This window comes from Monoraphidium neglectum (genome assembly GCF_000611645.1).
Source record: "Monoraphidium neglectum strain SAG 48.87 unplaced genomic scaffold scaffold01015, whole genome shotgun sequence".
Taxonomy (NCBI): Eukaryota; Viridiplantae; Chlorophyta; class Chlorophyceae; order Sphaeropleales; family Selenastraceae; genus Monoraphidium; species Monoraphidium neglectum.
Genome location: NW_014012613.1, coordinates 1 through 17,646, shown reverse-complemented (window position 1 = coordinate 17,646; position 17,646 = coordinate 1). Strand labels below are relative to the sequence as shown.

Sequence of the window (17,646 nt, the reverse complement as noted above, 5' to 3'; positions counted from 1 at the left end):
GGCGCGGCGCAGGGATCCGGCGCGCCGCCGCCCGCGGGGCCGGCGCCGCACAGCGCACGGAGGGTGACAAGCTGCGCCGGGCTCAGTGGCGCGGGGCTCTCCGCGCCGCCGCCGCCGCCGCCATCGCCGCCTCTGGCGCGCAAGGCGCCCGCGGCCGCGCCCGCAGGGGAGCGACCGTGGGTGCAGGCCGTCGCGGCCTGCAGGTCGGCAAGAAGCTCGGGGTCCGGGGTGGAACGGTTCACCTCCAGCTCCCAGCCGCCCAGCAGCTCCAGCTCCGCCCCCGAGCAGGACGGGCTGTCCCCGCCGCTGGTGCCTGGGACCACCAGCCCCGTCGCATCATCGTCCGCGCTCGCCGCCCCGCAGCCGGCCGCGCACGACCCGTCGCGGGCGAGCGCGGCGCCGCTGCCGGTGCCGGCGCCGCAGGCCGGGCCCCAGCCATCATCGCCCAGGAGCCGCGCCACGTCCAGCTGCAAGTCCTGCGACGGCGCGCACGCCGCGGGCACGCACACGCCCACCATGACGTCGTCGCCGCCGTCGCCGCCGCCGCCGAAAAAGCAGGGCGACGGCGCAGCCGCTGCGTCGAGCAGCACTGCGTCGCTCATGAACGCGTCCTCGTCAGCGTCGTCGTCGCCCACGTGAACCAGCGCGTTGTCTAGCCCATGTCCTGCGCGCTGATCCTGGTGGCTGCAGAGGAGGTCGTCGTCGTCAGACGCGGACACGCCGCCGCCAAACAGCGCGACGGCCGCGCAACGCCGCCCGCCAAGCCCGACGCGCGGCGCGCAGCGCGCCGCGCCGAGCAGCATCGGCGAGGCCGCGCCGGCCGGGAGCGACGGGGGCAGGGGCGCGCAGGTGGCGCCGGCGCCGAGCGGCGCAGAGCGGCCGGCAGCGGAGAACGCGATCCGGTCACTGCAGCCGTCGTCATCCTCACAGGGGGGCGTTGCGGCCGGCGCGACCTGGAGGAGAGTGCCGTTGGCCGGCCCCGCCGCGCCAACCTGCGGCAAGCACTCGACCCGCTGCCGCTTGCCGCCGCCCTCGCCGCCGCTCATGCTGCCGCCGCTGAACGCGCTGCCCGTGAAGCTCAGGGAGCGGGGGCGGCCGCGGGGGCCGCACGTGCCGACGCGTGCGATGACGTACTGCCCGGGCAGGTGGTTGCCGCCCGCCTGAAGGCGCGTCGGGGCGTGCTCCGCGGGCATCGGGAGCGGGTTGACCGACGGCGCGCGCACCAGCTGCTGCGGGAGGCTGCAGCGGCGCATGGCCGCGGCGGGAGAGCGTGTGCGCGCCGCTACGCCCGCAGCCCTGCCGCGTCCGCGCGCGCCGCCGGGGCGGCGCCCGCAGTGCGCCGCGGCGGCGGCGGGCGGTGGCGCTGGCAGGAGCGGCGCCACCTGGTGCGTGGGCGAGGGCGGCGGCGGCTCCCAATCCTCGTCGCTTTCGCCGCCGGGCTGCTGCCGCTTGCGCTGCTGGCGCGACGCATGCAGCTGGAGCTGCGCAAGCTGCCTGTGCGTGTCCGCCGGCACCGCCGCCGATGCGGCCGCGCCATCCTCCCTGCTGCCCTCGCCGCTGCTAAGGCCCTGCACATCTGCCGCCGCGCCTGAAGGCGCCACCGCGGCTGGCGGCGCAGGCGCCGCCAGCCCACCGCTGCCTGCCCAGATTATTCCCATGGACATGGCCAGGGGCTCTGCATCGCTATCGCTGCCTGTGCCAGCACCTGCGCCCGCGGCGTTGCTTGAGGCCGCGCCCGCGTGCGGCGACGCAGCCGGCTGCAGCCTCCCCCGCGAGCGCATGCGCACGGGCGCGTCCGGCAGCCGCTCGCGCCGCGGCTGGCCGCTCGTGGCCGCAGGCTCTGAAGTGGACAGTCCCGGCGTCTTGCGACCCAGCGAGACTGGGGTCGGCGGGTCTGCAGGCGTCGCCTCGGCGGGCGCCGGCTTGGAGGCGCCAGGGCGCTGCAGCCAAGGCTGTAGGTTGCGCTGGCGGCTCGATGTGCGAACCGCCGTCTGCACCTCCGAAGGCTCCTGCCTGCGCGCCCGCCGGCGCTGCTGCTGCTGCTGCTGCTGCTGCTCAGCCAAGGCCTCTGCCTTGGCTTGGGCCCCGTGCCGCGTGTTGCTGGACACTGCCTCTCCGCCGCTAGCTTTCGCCTGTCAAGGGTGGAGAGTTCCACAATGGGAGGGGGCGTCAATGGTTTGAGCAGGTTCATCGACATATTCACCAAGCGCAGGCGCAACAAAGCCACCCCATGAAGCACAGCCAAATCACGCGGCACTGCTGCAGTGTCGGGGGGGGGGGGGCAGCGCCCGCAGGCATCAACCCACCTCTGGGACAGGGGCCGAGTGCCGTGCCACGCGGGCTGACCGGCGTTGTGCCTCATCGCGCGCTGCCGGTGTGCTGGCTGCTAGCGCCGCGGGAGCTGCTGCCAAGGCTGCTGGCACCGCGGCCGCTCCACTTGGCGCGCCACAGCGCGTGACAACCCCTTGCATTGTTGCGCTACCCTTGCCTTGCGCCGCGCCTCTCCTGGGGAGGCCCACGCACCTGCTGCAACACGAGGAGTGAAGGCAGTGAGCCGGGGCATAAACACTGGAGGCGTGGTGTCGGCCTGCCATCCTCTCACCTGCCGCAAGGCGCGTGCGACCCCATAGCAAGCTGCACACAGCGCTGGGGCTCCCAGCAGTTCCGCACACTTGGTGGGGCCCTTATGGCGAGCACACCTCCAGGACCAGCCGCCAACCATGTACGTGAAGCACGTCAGGACCCTACCTGCGTGCCAATCGCCTGCAGAGCTGCTGGTCAGGAGCCCGGGACGCGAGATATCTGCAGTATCCTGCGGCCTGGTTGACGACAGGGCGGCGCCCAGGGGCGTGCGCATCGCGTTGGTGCAGTGCGCACCCACGGCCTCATGCGCCGCGCGAAAAGCGTCCACTGCTTCCATTTGTGGCACCGAAACCAACGGAACACGAGCTGAACGGGCTTGCGCGCGAGATGAGCCACACGCGCCACCGCCCTGCAGTCCCTGCTTTTGAGCCCCGCAGCGCACGGAATGGTGTAAATCACCATCATGTAGAATTACCAAGCTCACCGGGCTGCTCCTTCCAGCTCCGGCGCCTCAGCACAGGCCGGAAAGCATCATCACGGGGTGCAGTGCCCCCTAGCGACGCGAGGGTCGCAGGACGCCACGCTTCTTGTGAGAGGTCTGGTGCGGACGCTAAGACACGCGCGACTAAGACGATCAGGCCGTGCGTAGTACGTGCGGCGCCAATGTGATCAGAGGCGGACCAAGCTAAGAATTGCGTGGCCAGGCGACTAGGCGTATGTGTATGACATTGTGCCAGCATGTCGGTTTCAACAAGGGAAGGGCTCGCTTCACCTGAGCGTCCGTCATCTGAGCGTGCGTCGCTTTTTTGTGTCAAGGGGGCCTAGAGGAGTTGAGACCCCCATTGTTGCTTGTATATTCATGTAGTTTGCCCAGTGCCGTCGTGGTGTTGGCCTGGCTCCGGCGGCGGGTGATGACGCCGGGCGCAGGCAATGGCATGCAAGGGCACGCCTGGGCATCTCTGCTACGGTAGCGCTCGTCCCAGGGACCCCGGCGCTCCTTCAGAGCGCCCATCCCGCCGCTTCCGCAGCGGTTGCAGGATTGAGGATACTTTTGCACTAGCTGCAGTATGGACAATGACTACACAATTTGTAGGGATGTGGACCACTCCGGGCAAGTCCCGGATTTGAGGTACCAGGCATCAAGGTTGTGACCGCTGGGTTAGCTGCAGACGCCGACCACCGCGCACACGCGCGCTCTCGCGCACAAGCAAGTCCCTGCGGAAGCTGCACAGGCGGAGCAACAGGCAAGGGGGGACGGGCGGGCTGCTGATTTGCAGCACAGCATTTTTGCTGCACGTGCAGGCGCGCAACCTCGCCTATGACGCCTTGGACGGCGAGTGCGCTCTCATCCAACCCATGTGACATCACTCACCCATCTCCAGGTCTTCCCCCTTGTCGCTGAGCAGGGCGATGCGCCCCAGCAGCACAACCCCGCCTGCCGCGTCCACCGGCCTCCTGCGATCATGGGGAACAGTGAAACCGGCGCTCAGAGAAGCAACAGCCAGCTCTATCTCAGGTGTCTCACTCGGCGCCAACCTGGGAGTAGTGCAACATTGCGGCCAGCAGCCTGTCTGCTGGCCGCAACCTCGCCCGCTACAAGCAAGTCGCCAATCTCCCTCCTCGCGCCTTGTGACGGTCATGCCGACGGCCCTGTCGGGGGATGCCCATCAGGTGATGTCCTTGCTGATCTGCGATCATGCATGCCGGTTTGCTCATGTTCACAAGCATGGACAGCGAGGCCGCCCGTGTACGGTAGACCGATCACATCTGCAGCTGCGTGCGCATGCGACCGCCCGCAACACCCGTACCTTTGTGGGGACGGCGTCACCCATCGCCAGCGTTATGCGGTCGCGCAGCCTCCGTTGCAGATGCAAGTGCTGCTGCAGCGGACTTGTACCGGCGTGGGCTTTAGTGGGTTGGTATGGAACTGGCATGCTGGTGGCTCCACATCAGCGAGGCGCTGGTGTTGCTCAAGCGCTGGCCAGCACGAACGGTGTCGCAGCGTTGCTCTAGCATCTCTTGGATCATCATTCTTTCAGCGGTTGGGGTTGCATTAGGTGGTTTTGGAGGAAGTTGTTGTGCGACACATCGTCACCGGTGTCACTCTGCACTGCACACCCTCCCTTCGTCCAGTTGGTGCGCAAACATAGTCCCGATCGACTGCTGCAGAGCTCTTGTCGCCTGATAAGGAGTTGATCCGCTGTCTACCGGCGATCTCGCGTGAACGACCCGACAAGGCAAGGCCAAGCATGATGCTCGCCCGTCAGATGACGGCGACGGGCCCCACATTGGGCATCAGGAGGCCACGGACCCCCGGGCCCCGGCTGGCACTGCCGAGGGGAGCGACTCGCGGCACCCTAAGCTGGAGTGCCGTGGCACGCAGCAGCGCTGGTTACCAAGGTGCGCCTGGGAAGCGACTACCAGGGGAAGCGCCTTGGGGACTAGCAAAGGGGTCTCGGGCGCTGATGGCGGGGGCAGCTTAGATGGGGAGAGCGATCACGGGTTGCTGCACAGGATGGGCGACCTCGCCTGCCATCGTGGTCGTGTTTGAGGTCCTGCAGGCCCAGTGACGGCCGCAGAGGCACCCACAGCTGCCAGCAGACGCATTGTCACGCGGCGGGCAGCGCCGCTGTCCTAGGCGTGGGAACTCGATGCCCGGCCCACGCTCTCATCGGCCCTCATTTTCCCCTGCACTCGCCCAACATGCGGATGCCTGCAGCTCCTTTGGCAGCCACTGTTGAAGTCGCATCGTTGGACACCACATCGTCGCTGGAGGACGAGCTCAACAACGCGGCGGACCTGGCACAGGAGCAGCAGCAGCAGCAGCAGCAAACAGAGCAGCAACAGCAGCCGCAGCAGCAACAGCAACAGCAGCAGCTGGAGGGCATGCGCCTGCGCATCGGCGCGTGCTGCCTGCCACACCCAGACAAGCACCACTACGGCGGCGAGGACGCGTTCTTCGTCAGCGCTGCCGGCGGCGGCGCGCTCGGCGTCGCCGACGGCGTCGGCGGCTGGGCCGAGAGCGGCATCAACCCCGCGCAGTACTCGCGCACGCTGATGCGCGTCGCGTGTGCCTACATAGAGGGTGCCGAGGGCGAGGAGCTCGCGCGCGCCGCGGCGGACGGCGCGACGGCGACGGGCGCGGACAACTCGCTCGGCATGTCGGGCGGCTTCGGGGGCGCCGCCGCGGACGGCCCCGGGTATGCATATGCGTTCGGCGAGGCCGTCGTCGCGGCGGGCGGCGTCAGCGGCACGGCCCGGAGGTTTGTGGACCCGCGCGCGGCGCTGGACGCGGCGCACAGGCGCACGCGGTGCGCGGGGTCGGCCACCGCGGTGGTGCTGCAGCTCGACGGCGCCAAGCGCCGGCTGGTCGCGGCCAACCTGGTGCGCTGCGCGGAGGCGCTTCTGGCGCGCACGGAGCATGAGATGGGGGGGGGGCTGACATCAGAGGGCGGCCGGCTGCTGGGGGCGTGGGAGAGCGCTTTGCGGCCTGCCGTCGCGCACATGCTGGAGGTGTTGCGGCATGGGAAGCAGGTTGCATTGGAGAGGCTGTGTTTGGTCAAGGGCAAAACCATGGATTGCCAGGCTGGTGTTGTATGCTCAGAACAGGCCGCCAGCAGCCGTAGCGCGCTCCCCCTGCCTGTGGTGTGGCGCGCTCACACCGCCCACGGCCCCTCCCGCCTCCGAACCACTGGCCCCCTGCAGGGCGACAGTGGCTTCTTGGTGGCGCGCGGCGGCGCCATCATTACGCGGTCGCGCCCGCTGCAGCATTTCTTCGACTGCCCGTTGCAAGTGCGCGCGGTCTGCGGGCCTCTCGCAGCGCTTGGCAGCCTCCTACCCTGCTGCTCCTGCACACTGTGGCCCGATCGCAGAGCGCACGGCTTGAAATGCTCAAGATTGCTGCCTCTGAGCCTTCAACCAGCAATGCTGGTGCCTCCCCGCTTGGTAGGGCGCTCCCGAGCTCGTCCAAAAATCTGGGCGCATGCCTGCTAACACTCTCTCTCGCCCATGCATGCCACCGACCCCGCCTGGTCCCCAGCTGGGCGCCTACCCCGAGTTCGTGGACTGCACCGACACGGCTGCCCAGGCCGAGGTGTATGAGGTGCCCCTCCAGGCCGGTGACGTCATCGTTGCGGGTGAGAGACCGGGGCCCACGGGATGCGCGGTGCAGGCTCCACGACGCGGAGGGCGCCCATCGTGTCTCTCGGTGGACGGGCTGTGGTGGCGGCGGCCGCGGGCGCCGGCGCGGCGGCGGCATGCACGCCGCCCTTCCACCCGCTGCGGCAAGTTCTTGGGGCGCTTGGAGCCATCACCCCCACCCCCACCCCCGTTGTGCTACTGTGATACCTGAGGCAAATCGCTGCTCTCCCCCTGCACCTTGACGGCCCCCAGGCAGCGACGGCCTGTGGGACAATGCCTACGAACACGAAATCCTGGGGCAGCTGCCCACCAGCGCCGACGGCGCCCAGGTGCGCGCGGCTTTGGGTATGGGTTGTGCAGTGAGAGGGCGCCATGCGGGGGTCCTGGGGCCACGAGGGCGGGGTGTTGCGCGTGGCGTCGAGCTGCTTGTGCAGCCACGTGCGACCGGGGCCCCTCACCCGCCGCCGTCCTTTCTTGCGCCGGCCCCGCAGTCGGCGGCAGAGGCCATCGCCGCCCTGGCGCGCGTGCACGCGAGCGACCCCGAGTTCGCGTCGCCCTACACCCGCGAGGCGCGGCAGCAGGGGTGAGCGTCTTGCCTGCTGGGCCCCACCGCGGGCGGATGCATACACGGAAGCGGCAAGGGTGCGGCTCAGCCGCGCCCGCGCTCCCTTTCCGTTTCCGCACAGAAAGGGGGCTCTTGAGGCGCTGTCGGACGTGAATGCCGCCTGCACATAGCGTATGATGAGGGGACCTTGAAGGAAGGGGCAACCCCGGGATGTACCCAGGAGCGGCTGGCACGGCGGCAGCCTGCTCCGCCTGACGCCCATCAAACGACGCACCCCCTCGTCACCACTCGCCACCCACCCACTGCTCGCCCGACTGCCGTTGCCGCTCTCTGTCGCTCAGCGTCTTGCCCCACTCGCAACATCTCATTCACACGCTATCCGCATCCAACCTGTGTATGTTTTGTGACTGCCGAGCAGCTACGACCTGTCCTGGCTGGACAAGCTCAAGGGCATCCAGTTCAAGGACGGCAAGCTGGAGCTCGCCACCTTGAGGGGAGGTGAGGGCCCCAGATTTACTTTGGTGGTGGTGGTGGGGGGGCGCTGCGGTGCAGCCCAGGCCCGATACTTGCCCGATTTGAGGGCTGCTTCGCTTCCCTGTTCAAAGGGCCTCTGGCCGCGTGGTCTGACAGCCAGCGACTCCCCCCGTCACATAGGCGCTCAAGTGCCACCCCCCGTTTGACCCAATCGCCGGACTCGCGGTTGCAGGGAAACAAGATGACATCACGGTTTTGGTCTCGGTTGTCGAGGACCCCCCTGCTTGGGCGTGATCCGGTTTGATTGGGTCTGGCCTGACGCGCTCGATCGCAAGGGCGTCCAAGGTCGCAAACCTTACCCGGCTGTACGGGGCACGCGCCCCGGGCTTGCCTCTCGTTGTGACCCTCTGTGGCAGCATCCCGGTTTGGAGTTGCGCGCGGGCCCTGCGCCCGCGCCAGCACGGCGCAGTCCTTGCGCGCTCGTGCGTCTGAAATGTGCCGTGAAGATCGATATGCTTGCGCATGAGCTGAATCACAACCAGCCCCCCACTGGGGCGGAGGTCTCCTTCACAGCGCCCTCTCGCCGCTTGGCAGAGGGGCAACCTAGAGACGGGCCGCGCCGTAAGAGCGCAGCGCTGCGCAGCGCACGAGCGGCGCCGGCGCCCGCGCCGCGCACCCAGCGCGCGCCGCGCCGGCGGTCGCACACTAGTGAGCGCGTCTGGAGCCGCGAGCGAGCGCGTGTGTGGAAAGGACCGTCAAGATGAAGGGTCCTGCCTGCTTAACAAAACCTTGTTTTGGTTGCGCCTGGTGCTGCAATGTTGCCACACATGCGCAGCCGCCGTTGCCTCCCAACGCCACACCTGGTTTTTGGACGGGCAACCCCCGTGTCCCGGCGCCCTTGAGCGGCGTGCGGGCGCTGTTGGCCGCCCGCCATCCCGCCCCCGCGGCAGGCCACGGATTGATACCCTTGGCGGCCCCGTTTCCTGTGGTGCCAGGGAGCCGCGCGCCCTGTAGGGGCGGGGGGAACACCAGCTGGCGCGCGGCTTGCATGCTGGGCGCCCCCTGACAGCGTGCGCGAGCCCTTGGCGCAACGTTGCTGCACTTCCAAGCGCAATCACCCTGTGCATAGGTCCCCTCAGCATCTCACGTGCTGTTCGCGTCTGAAAGCGCCAAGGGTGTGCCCCGCCCGCGCCGCCTGGTGCCACGACGGGCAGCCGCGCGGGGCCCCTGTTCCGAGCGGCTTCCCTGCTGCACCCTTGAAGCGGGGGTCGCCGCCGGCGAGAGTGAAAGCTGACAAGTGTGGCGTGCATACTGCCGCCCGCGAGGACCTGCGCGGGTTGCCCGACGCCGCGGAGCTCCGGGCGGGCGGCGGGCCCTTTTTAGGCGGCCGCCGAGTTTTTCCAGACTGTGTATATTGTCGAGGGGCGCAGGCTGCCAAAGCCAGACAGCGCCCCGTGATCCAAGGGCCGCAGCCCTCGCTGCCCGCAGACCGGGCGCCTGTGGCCGGGCTGCATGGCATGGCGCGGGGAGGGGTACCAAGCGGCCTGCGCTGCGCCCCTCACGCTGCGTGCCACCTGCTGAGCCGTTGGCGCCGGCTGCGCACCCCCACCTGCATCCCGGATGGTGGCGCCTCACCCACCAGGCGGCGCGCTCGGGCACGGTTTTGCATCAAAGACCACCAACGAGAGGAAGAGAGAGAGCCTGTCCTGCCCAGAGACCGCGAATTTTGCTCGGCCTGTTACCAACGTGGTTTGCGTCTGCTTGCGTATGCACGGAGTTCTGGTCGCTCAGCATGTAATCACTCATTTGTTGCTTGTTCGGGCCAGGCGGGCGCTGGAGTGGGGGAGCGTTCGTCGAGGTCATGGCGTACGCTTGAACGGCCGGCGCTGACGGCACGCAAGCAAGGAAGAGAACTCGGGATGGCAAGGTTCAGCAGTCACTCGTGATGCAGCTGTCAGGTACAGTACCTACGAAGCCGGCAGTGTGCGTTTTGGCTTGCTTGTGACCATCCTGTGGTCACCACCCCTTCCAGCAGACAACACAGGCTATGGTAAGCTGCCGCGTGGTCAGGGGAGGGGGGCGCTATTTAAGCGTCAGCGCATCTGGAACATCAGGGCCCGATTGCACCATGTTGTAATTTTTAATTTTTTTGGGGGACAAACTGTGTGCTCCCGCCAGACTGAGCGCCTCAGATAACTTCCAGCTGTCACGGAGCGCAAGCCACCAGAGGGTGATGGTGCTAGGTCCAAGTTGACAGCCAGGACCACTGCAAGAGTGCATGGCCACCCGGGACTCCTGCCTCTGGGTGCATCGGCCAACGCGATAGTGGCGTTGGGGAACCCAAACTCATTAGTCAACCCACCTCCTGTTTGTCGAGTAGTCAAGAGCCCCCGTCACTACAAGTGCGCATGCCAGCATTTCTGTGTTGGACGCATGAAATACCATGCTTCAGGTGACTTGCCGCATGTTGCGCGCCGTGGAGAAGTCAGTGCCGATTCGGGTTCGAATGCCAATCGGATCCGTGACATGTCGACATGCGAATGCCCCCCTACGAACGTCGACTTTGGAAGCGACTTTCATCAACAATAATTGTTATGCCACACCGTCCATGAGCAGCCTCGGAGGGTCGAGTCCGATGATGAGGTCCAGCCAGGCCACAGGCGCGCCGGCCTCCTGGCCCGTCTCGCTTGACGACAGTGCATTTGATATGAATGATCGCTATGACAAGTCGGCAACCATCTCGGCGGAGGACTCTGCTTTCAGGTGACGCGGGCAGCAGGTGGCCTCATCATGCTTCGCCCGTGGCCCACGGGCGACACATGGCAGCCCTCGCGGCGGCGCAAAGAACCTCCGGTGCATTATAAGTGTGCAAGGGCGTTCTGAGAGGACGCCCCTTTCTTCGAAGGCGGCCAACTCAATCAACGCCACGCTCTCCGAGCCAGCTTGGCAACGAATAAGCTCAAGGATAGCAGCCACGAGCTCGCGCCTGATGGCGTACAAGTAGTTGCACGGCCCCGCAGCATGATCACGCCATGGGCATCGGGCGATGTGCGCCAGTTCCTGGGGCCGGCCTCGTCCCTGTGGTCCCAAGTGCCTCTGGTCCCTGTGCCCCCCACCCACGACCCCGCCGCGCCCCTGCGCTATGCCCTCGAAAACCTCCTACTCAGGACCAGCACATGCGTCACAGGGTTGGGCAAGGACACGGACATGGGACGCGGCATCTCTGTGTGGGCTGCAGCAGCCGCAGGGCCAGCTGGCGCCATGCCGCTGAACCCAGCAGCCACCTCTGACCAGCGCTTGTCCCTCGCAGGTGGGAGCTGCCTGCATGCTTGCTGCCAACCAGGCCTATGCAAGCCGCCGGCCCAGTGGGACATACAAAAGCTGCGATGCACTACTGAAAACAGACGGTTGTCCCGCCGAGGAAGTCCGCGTCACCGGCCGGCGTCACCTACACACCGCTTGGCACTCCACCCCCCTGCGCTCCGCAGGCACAGATGTCGACAACAAAACAGAAAACGAGGACGACACTGCCAAGGAGAGCAGCGCCGGCAACTCTCCCAAAGGCCCCCTACCTCACACCTTCGCCCACGGCCCCCCGCTCCGGTCGCTCTCGGCCACCGGCGCGGCGCGCGCCGCCGCGCTCGCGGCGCGCGCCGCCGCCGAGGGCTGGCTCGTCGACCCCTCCCACGTCGAGATCGGCGCTGAGCTGCCGGGGGGCACTTTCGGGAGCGCGTACCGCGGGCGCTGGCGCGGGACGGACGTCGTTGTCAAGAGCGTGCGCGTGACTAATGAGCAGGAGCTGGGCAGCTTCCTCCGGGAGCTCGAGTGCCACGAGGCGCTGCGGAGCCACGACAGCGTGCTGCCTTTCGTCGGGGCCGCGGTCTGCGCCGTGAGTTGGCGTGCATCAAGCATGGGCGGGCGCCGGGGTCAGCCATTCAATGTTGGGGCCGATGAGAGCGGATAGCAGCGCGTCGATCCCAACGCTCCAAGAGCCGTTCCTGGCCTGCTCTGATTGAGGGCATCTGCACATGTGACCGATGCTGTATCCTGCGACGCCACTATCTCAGACACTGACCTCACCCTGCCTACTGCGGCGCGCGTGGACAACTGCCCTGGTTTTGCACCGCAGGACGCTGGGCGCTTCTGGGCCGTCTCCGAGTACATGCCCGGCGGCAACCTGGCAGACCTCCTGCGGCGCCACAGGAACGCCCCCGCCTGGGTCAAGGGCCGGTGGCCGCTCTCCCAGCGTCTGCAAATCGCCCTGGAGGTGTGTTTGGGCGGGGCCATAGCAGCTGGATATGGGAAAGGCGCAGCAAACATGCCTGCCTGGGCGGGCGCTGCTGCGAGGGGCTTAATATGTCTGCTCGGTGACAGGGCATGCCTCTTTTGCGCGCCAGCTTTGTGCGTCCTCTCATGACTGATAACTTCCTCCCCCTCCAAACCCCGCATCTCGAGGACAGCAGCCCCACCGCCTCGGTCCTGTGCACCTTGAGCACTCAGACCTACGACTGCGCCCATGAACCCCCGCCCTTCCCTCCAACCGCGCCCGCAGGTCGCGACGGCGCTGGCTGCCCTGCAGGTGGGCCCCCGCCCCATACTCCACCGCGACGTGAAGCCCTCCAATGTGCTCATCGACGCGGAGGGGCGCGCCCGGCTCGCGGACTTTGGTCTGTCGCGCCGCGAGTGGGCAGAGGGGGAGGCGGGGATGACCGGCGAGACCGGTACCTACATCTACATGGCGCCGGAGGTCATGAGGTGTGTCTTTGTGTCTTTGTGTGTGTGTGTGTGTGTGTGTGTCTGTGTGTGTGTTTGTGTGTGCGTGTGCATGTGCGTGTGCGTGTGTGTGTGTCAGTCAGAGAGAGAGAGACTGTGTGATTATGTCTGTGTGTGTCTGGTGTTTCTTGGTTTGTCTTTGTGTGTGTGTGTGTGTGTGTGTGTGTGTGTGTGTGTGTGTGTGTGTGTGTGTGTGCTCGCGCACGCGCATGGGCGCATGCGTGTGCGCTTGTGGGGACGGCGAGTGCTCGCGCGCTGGCATGTGCACACACACGTAATCATGCAAACGCGTGCGTCCTCAGATGCGATCAGCAGAGGCGGCCCCCTGCCCTTGACGCTCACCCGACAACCAACAACCGACCCCCCCGCGTGTCCGCCAGGCACGAGCAGTATGACGGCCGGGCTGACGTGTGGTCGTTTGGCGTCATGCTGGCAGAGCTCATAACGACACAGACCCCCTACTCCTGGGCCTACATGACACCCGTGCAGGTGGGGGGGTGTCGAAGTTTTTGTGCACATGCACGCCACGCACGCGCACACACACACACACACACACACACACACACACACACACACACACACACACACACACACACACACAAACACACATGAACACGACAGCCACACGCCACCTGTCGCATGTAGACGGCCCACGACGGCCGCCGCAGTCTGCGGTCGGCGAAAGCTGCCAGCTTTGCGTCGCCTGCCCATCCCAAGCGCAGCCCCACCTCGGTCCTGCCCCAACGCCCCTGCGCCACCGCACCCCTCAACACGCCGCAGATCGCACTGGCCGTCGCCGACGGCAAGCTGTGGCCCGCCCTTCCGTCGCACGTCCCGCCGCGCCTGTCCGCACTCGTCACCGCGTGCTGCAGGCCCGCCCCAGACCAGCGGTCAACGTTTGACCATATCGTGCGGGAGCTGGCGTCTGCCGTGGAGGCCGAGCAGCAAAGGGTGCGCACCCTGCATGTGCACGTGCATGCACTAAAAATTGGATCGGGCTGCGCATGCTGGCGCGCCGCGGCCTTTGAGCTGCGCTGCCCCTGGGTATTCTGCAGCCGCCTGGCAGCTCAGCCACCAACAGGGCGTGCCACGGGGAGAGAGGGCCGCCCCACGCCATGCGTTGCACCAGCGCCCGGCGTTGCTCACAGCATCGACTCTGCTGCTCCAACAAAAGCCCCGCCGCGGTGCCCCGGCATGCCCCCCCCCCCTTAGGAGCAGCGGGGCACCATTAAAAAGGCTCTCACTCAGAGCGGCAAAGGCCTCTTGGGTCGTCTCTTCTCTGGCCGCGGAGAGGCGGCGGGCACGCCCGCCAAGTGACCGCGACGCGGCACATTTCGAGCTCCTGGCGTGGGTGCACGCGGCGCCGACGAGCAGCCCAGCCCGCGCCTGGCGGTGGTGCGAACAGGGCCCCCCACACGTGCGCCGGCGGGGCATCAACGCCTGAGGCTGCAGCAAAGGGCGGCCCTCCGGGATAGCCCGCCTGGCACAAGCGATAGTGTCCCCTTGCTCCCCGCGACACGGAAACGGTGCGACACCCTCCGATCGAACGCAAGGAGGTCCGGCGCTTATTACCTTCATCTCTTCTCACTCTCCGACTTGGAACCCTTCTTGCTACCGGTCTTCTCCTGCATCTGTCCTCCCTGCAAGCGGCACGCCCACATAACTGGTCAAGCGTGCACGTGCCCGGCTGCGGCTCGCTGGCCGCTGCAATGCGCCCACGCCCACCCGGGCTCCGCGCTGACGCAGTTGAGCCGGGCCGCATGGAGCGGGCAGGAGCCTCTTTGGGTCCTCTTTCCCTCACAGCGGGGCGCAACCCTAGGTCTCAGCCAGCCCACAAGCGCTGAATGCACGCGCGTGTGCGCCTCATAGGTGGATGTTTTTTTTGCTGATGTCATTTCATGATGGCCGCTGTTCAGGCTAGGCCCTCTTGCTGGTGCAGTCGATGGTCTTAGTGTCGCAGCTGGACCGGGCTGCCCCAGCTTTGATGCCACTTGCTGCATCAAGGAGCCCTTGGACCATGCACCTGTTGGCCCCTCATTGCATAGCCATGTGTGTTTCTCTTGCACGTTTGTCGGTCGCCGACGGACAGCCGGGCAGCTGCAGGCAGGCAGGCCCGCACCTACATGCGGTTGCACGCCTGCCTGCGGCTTAATCTGATATCTGGCCCCATGGGGATACCCCACGGCCACTCAATACCTGATTGCTCCATACAACACACGCACTGCACCACCCAAGCCCAAGCAGCAGGCGGACTGGCCCCCATGTGGGCGCTTGCCAACCAGCCAAGGCCCCATACAAAGAAAGAGAGAATCGTGAGTGCTTTTGAAAACACAGTCCCCATTGCCACGCGGTCTGCCTCTTTGGCGCGCGCATGTTGAATGCATAGGCGCCCGCCTGTGGGCACTTTGCCAAAGTGTATCGTTTGCGAGAGAGCCGCCAGTCACGCGCCTGAGCCTCATGGGTTCATGGCCCCGCGTGACCAGGACCCTCCTCCCCTCTGCTAGTGTAGGGTGCCCTCTGCTTCAACCCTCGGGTTGATGCAGAGCAAGCGGCCCCGGCTGCGTACTCCCCCTTCACACATCCGTGCGCATGGAGAACTCCCCACAAAGAATAAAAGCGCGAAAACCTGCCGCGACCCGCCCCCAGGCACCGCCTTCTTGATAGCGCCCCTGCTGTTGCTGCGTCCAAGTGCAGCGTGGATGAGAAACCCCCAGTTGCCCGTCGCTCCATCTACCGCCCTGACCGCTTGACCGCTGTGAGGACCCAATCTGCGCCTGCCCCAACACAGGGCCTCAAAGCGAAAGAGCGGGAGAGCCACACTGCATTGCTTAAAGCTGCCGCACTGCAAAATCCCGGCTCGGCCCCCCGCCCGGCGCCGCCGCAAGCGTAAGAACTGTGTTGATTACGTTGCGTCATCCACCCCACACAAAACCCTCTGAAGCGATGCCTCCGGTCAGCCGCGTGCGTGTGCTGCTCCTGGCGCTCTTGCGCTGTTGTGCTGGGCAGCGCCGTACATGAATTTGCGATTGTTATCGAGTCCTATCTGTGGTGATGCGCCAAGCAGCCTACATGTGTGTAGCTGCATATTAGGTGGAACTTGACACACACATGCCCGTTGTCCCTACTACCTGTGTGTGCGCCCGTGCTGTCAGGGGGGCCGAACAAGACGATGGGGCAGACGCACACCGAGGCTCCTGCGGGTTTGCTAGGCCTGGTTCAACGCCTGCCAATGTTGCGCGCGCGAGCAACTCTGAGCGATCTCTGTGTGTACATTAAATATAATTGTGTGTGTAGCGTATGTGTGTGCACACATGCATTTGTGCATGTGAGTCTTTGCCCCATACATGACTCTGTCTGTTGCCCCGCATTTGTTTGGCCGCAGAGGCCCGGTCATACCTGCAAACCTGCCACCGCAGGCCCAGAGTGACGCGGGACACTCCAGCAGCGCTCCCCCCCAAAAAAGCTTGAAGCGCGCACGAGCAGCTCTGGTGCTTGCAGGCGCAACAGGCAACCCACCTGTGCCCGCTGCCGTGGCCGCTGTTCTGCCTTCTGATCTAAAAAAGCTGCCCCTTTCGTGCACCCCATGGCGAATTGTAATCTTGAAGCAGTGCCGCGCCCAAGGTGCGCTTGGGGTTGGGCATCTCGCACTGATGACCGCGAAACGCGGTTGACGCACCGCCGGCCATTACGGAGGACAGATCTGAGGTGCCGCCAGCATGTGATCGTCATTTCCCGGGAGCAGGCCCCATACCACACAGGGGCCAACCTCACAGCACTGGGCCAGCCCAAGTTATCTCGCGCGCCTGCAGGGCGGATGGCATGGTTGCTGAGCAGCCCGCTTGTTGTCGCGCGGGTGCATGGCTGTTGTGAACAACGGGCGCTGGTGCGCGACGGGCGCCGGGCGCGGACTGTGGCCAAGCAACCCGATGCAGTGCGATCATGACTGATTAGAGATCCAAGCGGCAGGCGGAAAGGCGGGTGGCGGGTCACCCGGCGGCGGCTTCGCGCCGGAGCTGGTTGCGCGTGATATGGCACTCTGGTGTAGAAAGCAGCCGCCTCCTGGCCGTTCACGGGGCTGAGGTGGGCGCGCCCCGCCAACCCTGACAAACACAGCCACCAGTGCTCATGCCCTTACCATCGGCCCCGATCAAATAGATGCTGGCGACCAGCGAGGACCCAAACAGCGCGTGATTTCATTGAGTGAGCACGGCAGCAGCAACTCCTGGATTGATTGTCTGTCAACGACCGCGTTTGAAGCCTGCAGCGGTCGGGCGATGGGCAGCATATACTGCTTCATGCCATGGTCACCCATCATGATTCCCAAGGGAAGGGCCGTCACGACCTGGAAATCACCATCAATAGTTACCAATCCGCACCGCATGCCACAAAAGGATCATCACAAAACGGGCAGGGTGGCCAAGCTCCCCGCCAGCTTTGCGCTGACAGGGGGTGCAGCAGGCATCGTCAGAGCAACGAGGAGGAGCCAAAAAGGGGGGTCAATATGAGGCACAACTCTAGCTGAGCGTCTCATGAAAAGCCACTATAAGGACGGGGATGTACCGCTACGCCGTTTTGAAATACAGGATGTGGTGTGTCACCAGTGCAATGCGCGTCACTGCCAGCCAACAAAAAGCCTCTACATCCGTACACAGCAGGAGGCAGCTCAGAGCAATCAGAAGCCATCACATGGGACTCCCTGCTCTCTCGCGCGAGAGGCCCAGGGAGGGGCTGGCTCTTGAAAGGGCTTTGCGGTTTTGGGTTTTTTTGGCCCCCCTCCCACCCCACCCCCCCCAGGGGGCGACGCGCGAGGCAGGCTGCGCATCCGCGCGGATGGAGGGCCGGCCGGCGGGCCCTGTCAGTGTGCGACCTGGAAGCGCCCCTCGCTGGCGCGATGCCACAGCACACAGGAGCACTCCAGCCTGCGGCGGCGGCAGGGGCGGGCGGCAGCACGTGAGGGGGCCAGCAGCGCAAGGGGGGCCGGCGAGCGGGGTCGCCGCCGGCGAGGGCGCAGCTTTTGCCAGGGTCGGATCTGCGCCGAGCCGCGCAGCGCGGGTGCGAGACGCCGCCGCCGCGCGCCTGGCGCCCAGGCACCGAGGCGGGGACCTCAGGGC

The 17,646-nt window shown here is 66.3% G+C and overlaps 3 protein-coding genes across 3 annotated transcripts; 2 read left to right on the top strand and 1 right to left on the bottom strand.

Annotated features, from left to right (window-relative positions):
* Positions 1–82: 82 nt before the first annotated feature.
* MNEG_6319 (hypothetical protein) lies at positions 83–1,193 on the bottom strand (the record flags this gene model as incomplete). Its single annotated transcript, XM_014045209.1, has 2 exons — positions 83–130; positions 243–1,193. 2 exons carry the CDS (start codon positions 1,191–1,193, stop codon positions 83–85), a joined length of 999 nt encoding a protein of 332 aa, XP_013900663.1.
* Positions 1,194–5,286: 4,093 nt separating this feature from the next.
* On the top strand, positions 5,287–8,056 carry MNEG_6318 (putative PTC7 protein phosphatase; the record flags this gene model as incomplete). Its single annotated transcript, XM_014045208.1, has 7 exons — positions 5,287–5,967; positions 6,289–6,375; positions 6,623–6,719; positions 6,976–7,052; positions 7,215–7,306; positions 7,707–7,786; positions 7,995–8,056. The coding sequence occupies 7 exons, from the start codon at positions 5,287–5,289 to the stop codon at positions 8,054–8,056; spliced, it is 1,176 nt and encodes a 391-aa protein (XP_013900662.1).
* Positions 8,057–10,783: 2,727 nt separating this feature from the next.
* Positions 10,784–13,486, top strand: MNEG_6317 (hypothetical protein; the record flags this gene model as incomplete). Its single annotated transcript, XM_014045207.1, has 6 exons — positions 10,784–11,072; positions 11,251–11,651; positions 11,892–12,029; positions 12,315–12,517; positions 12,916–13,024; positions 13,316–13,486. Coding segments are annotated over 6 exons (1,311 nt in total), but the record flags the coding sequence as incomplete, so codon positions are not given.
* Between the last annotated feature and the right edge of the window lie 4,160 nt (positions 13,487–17,646).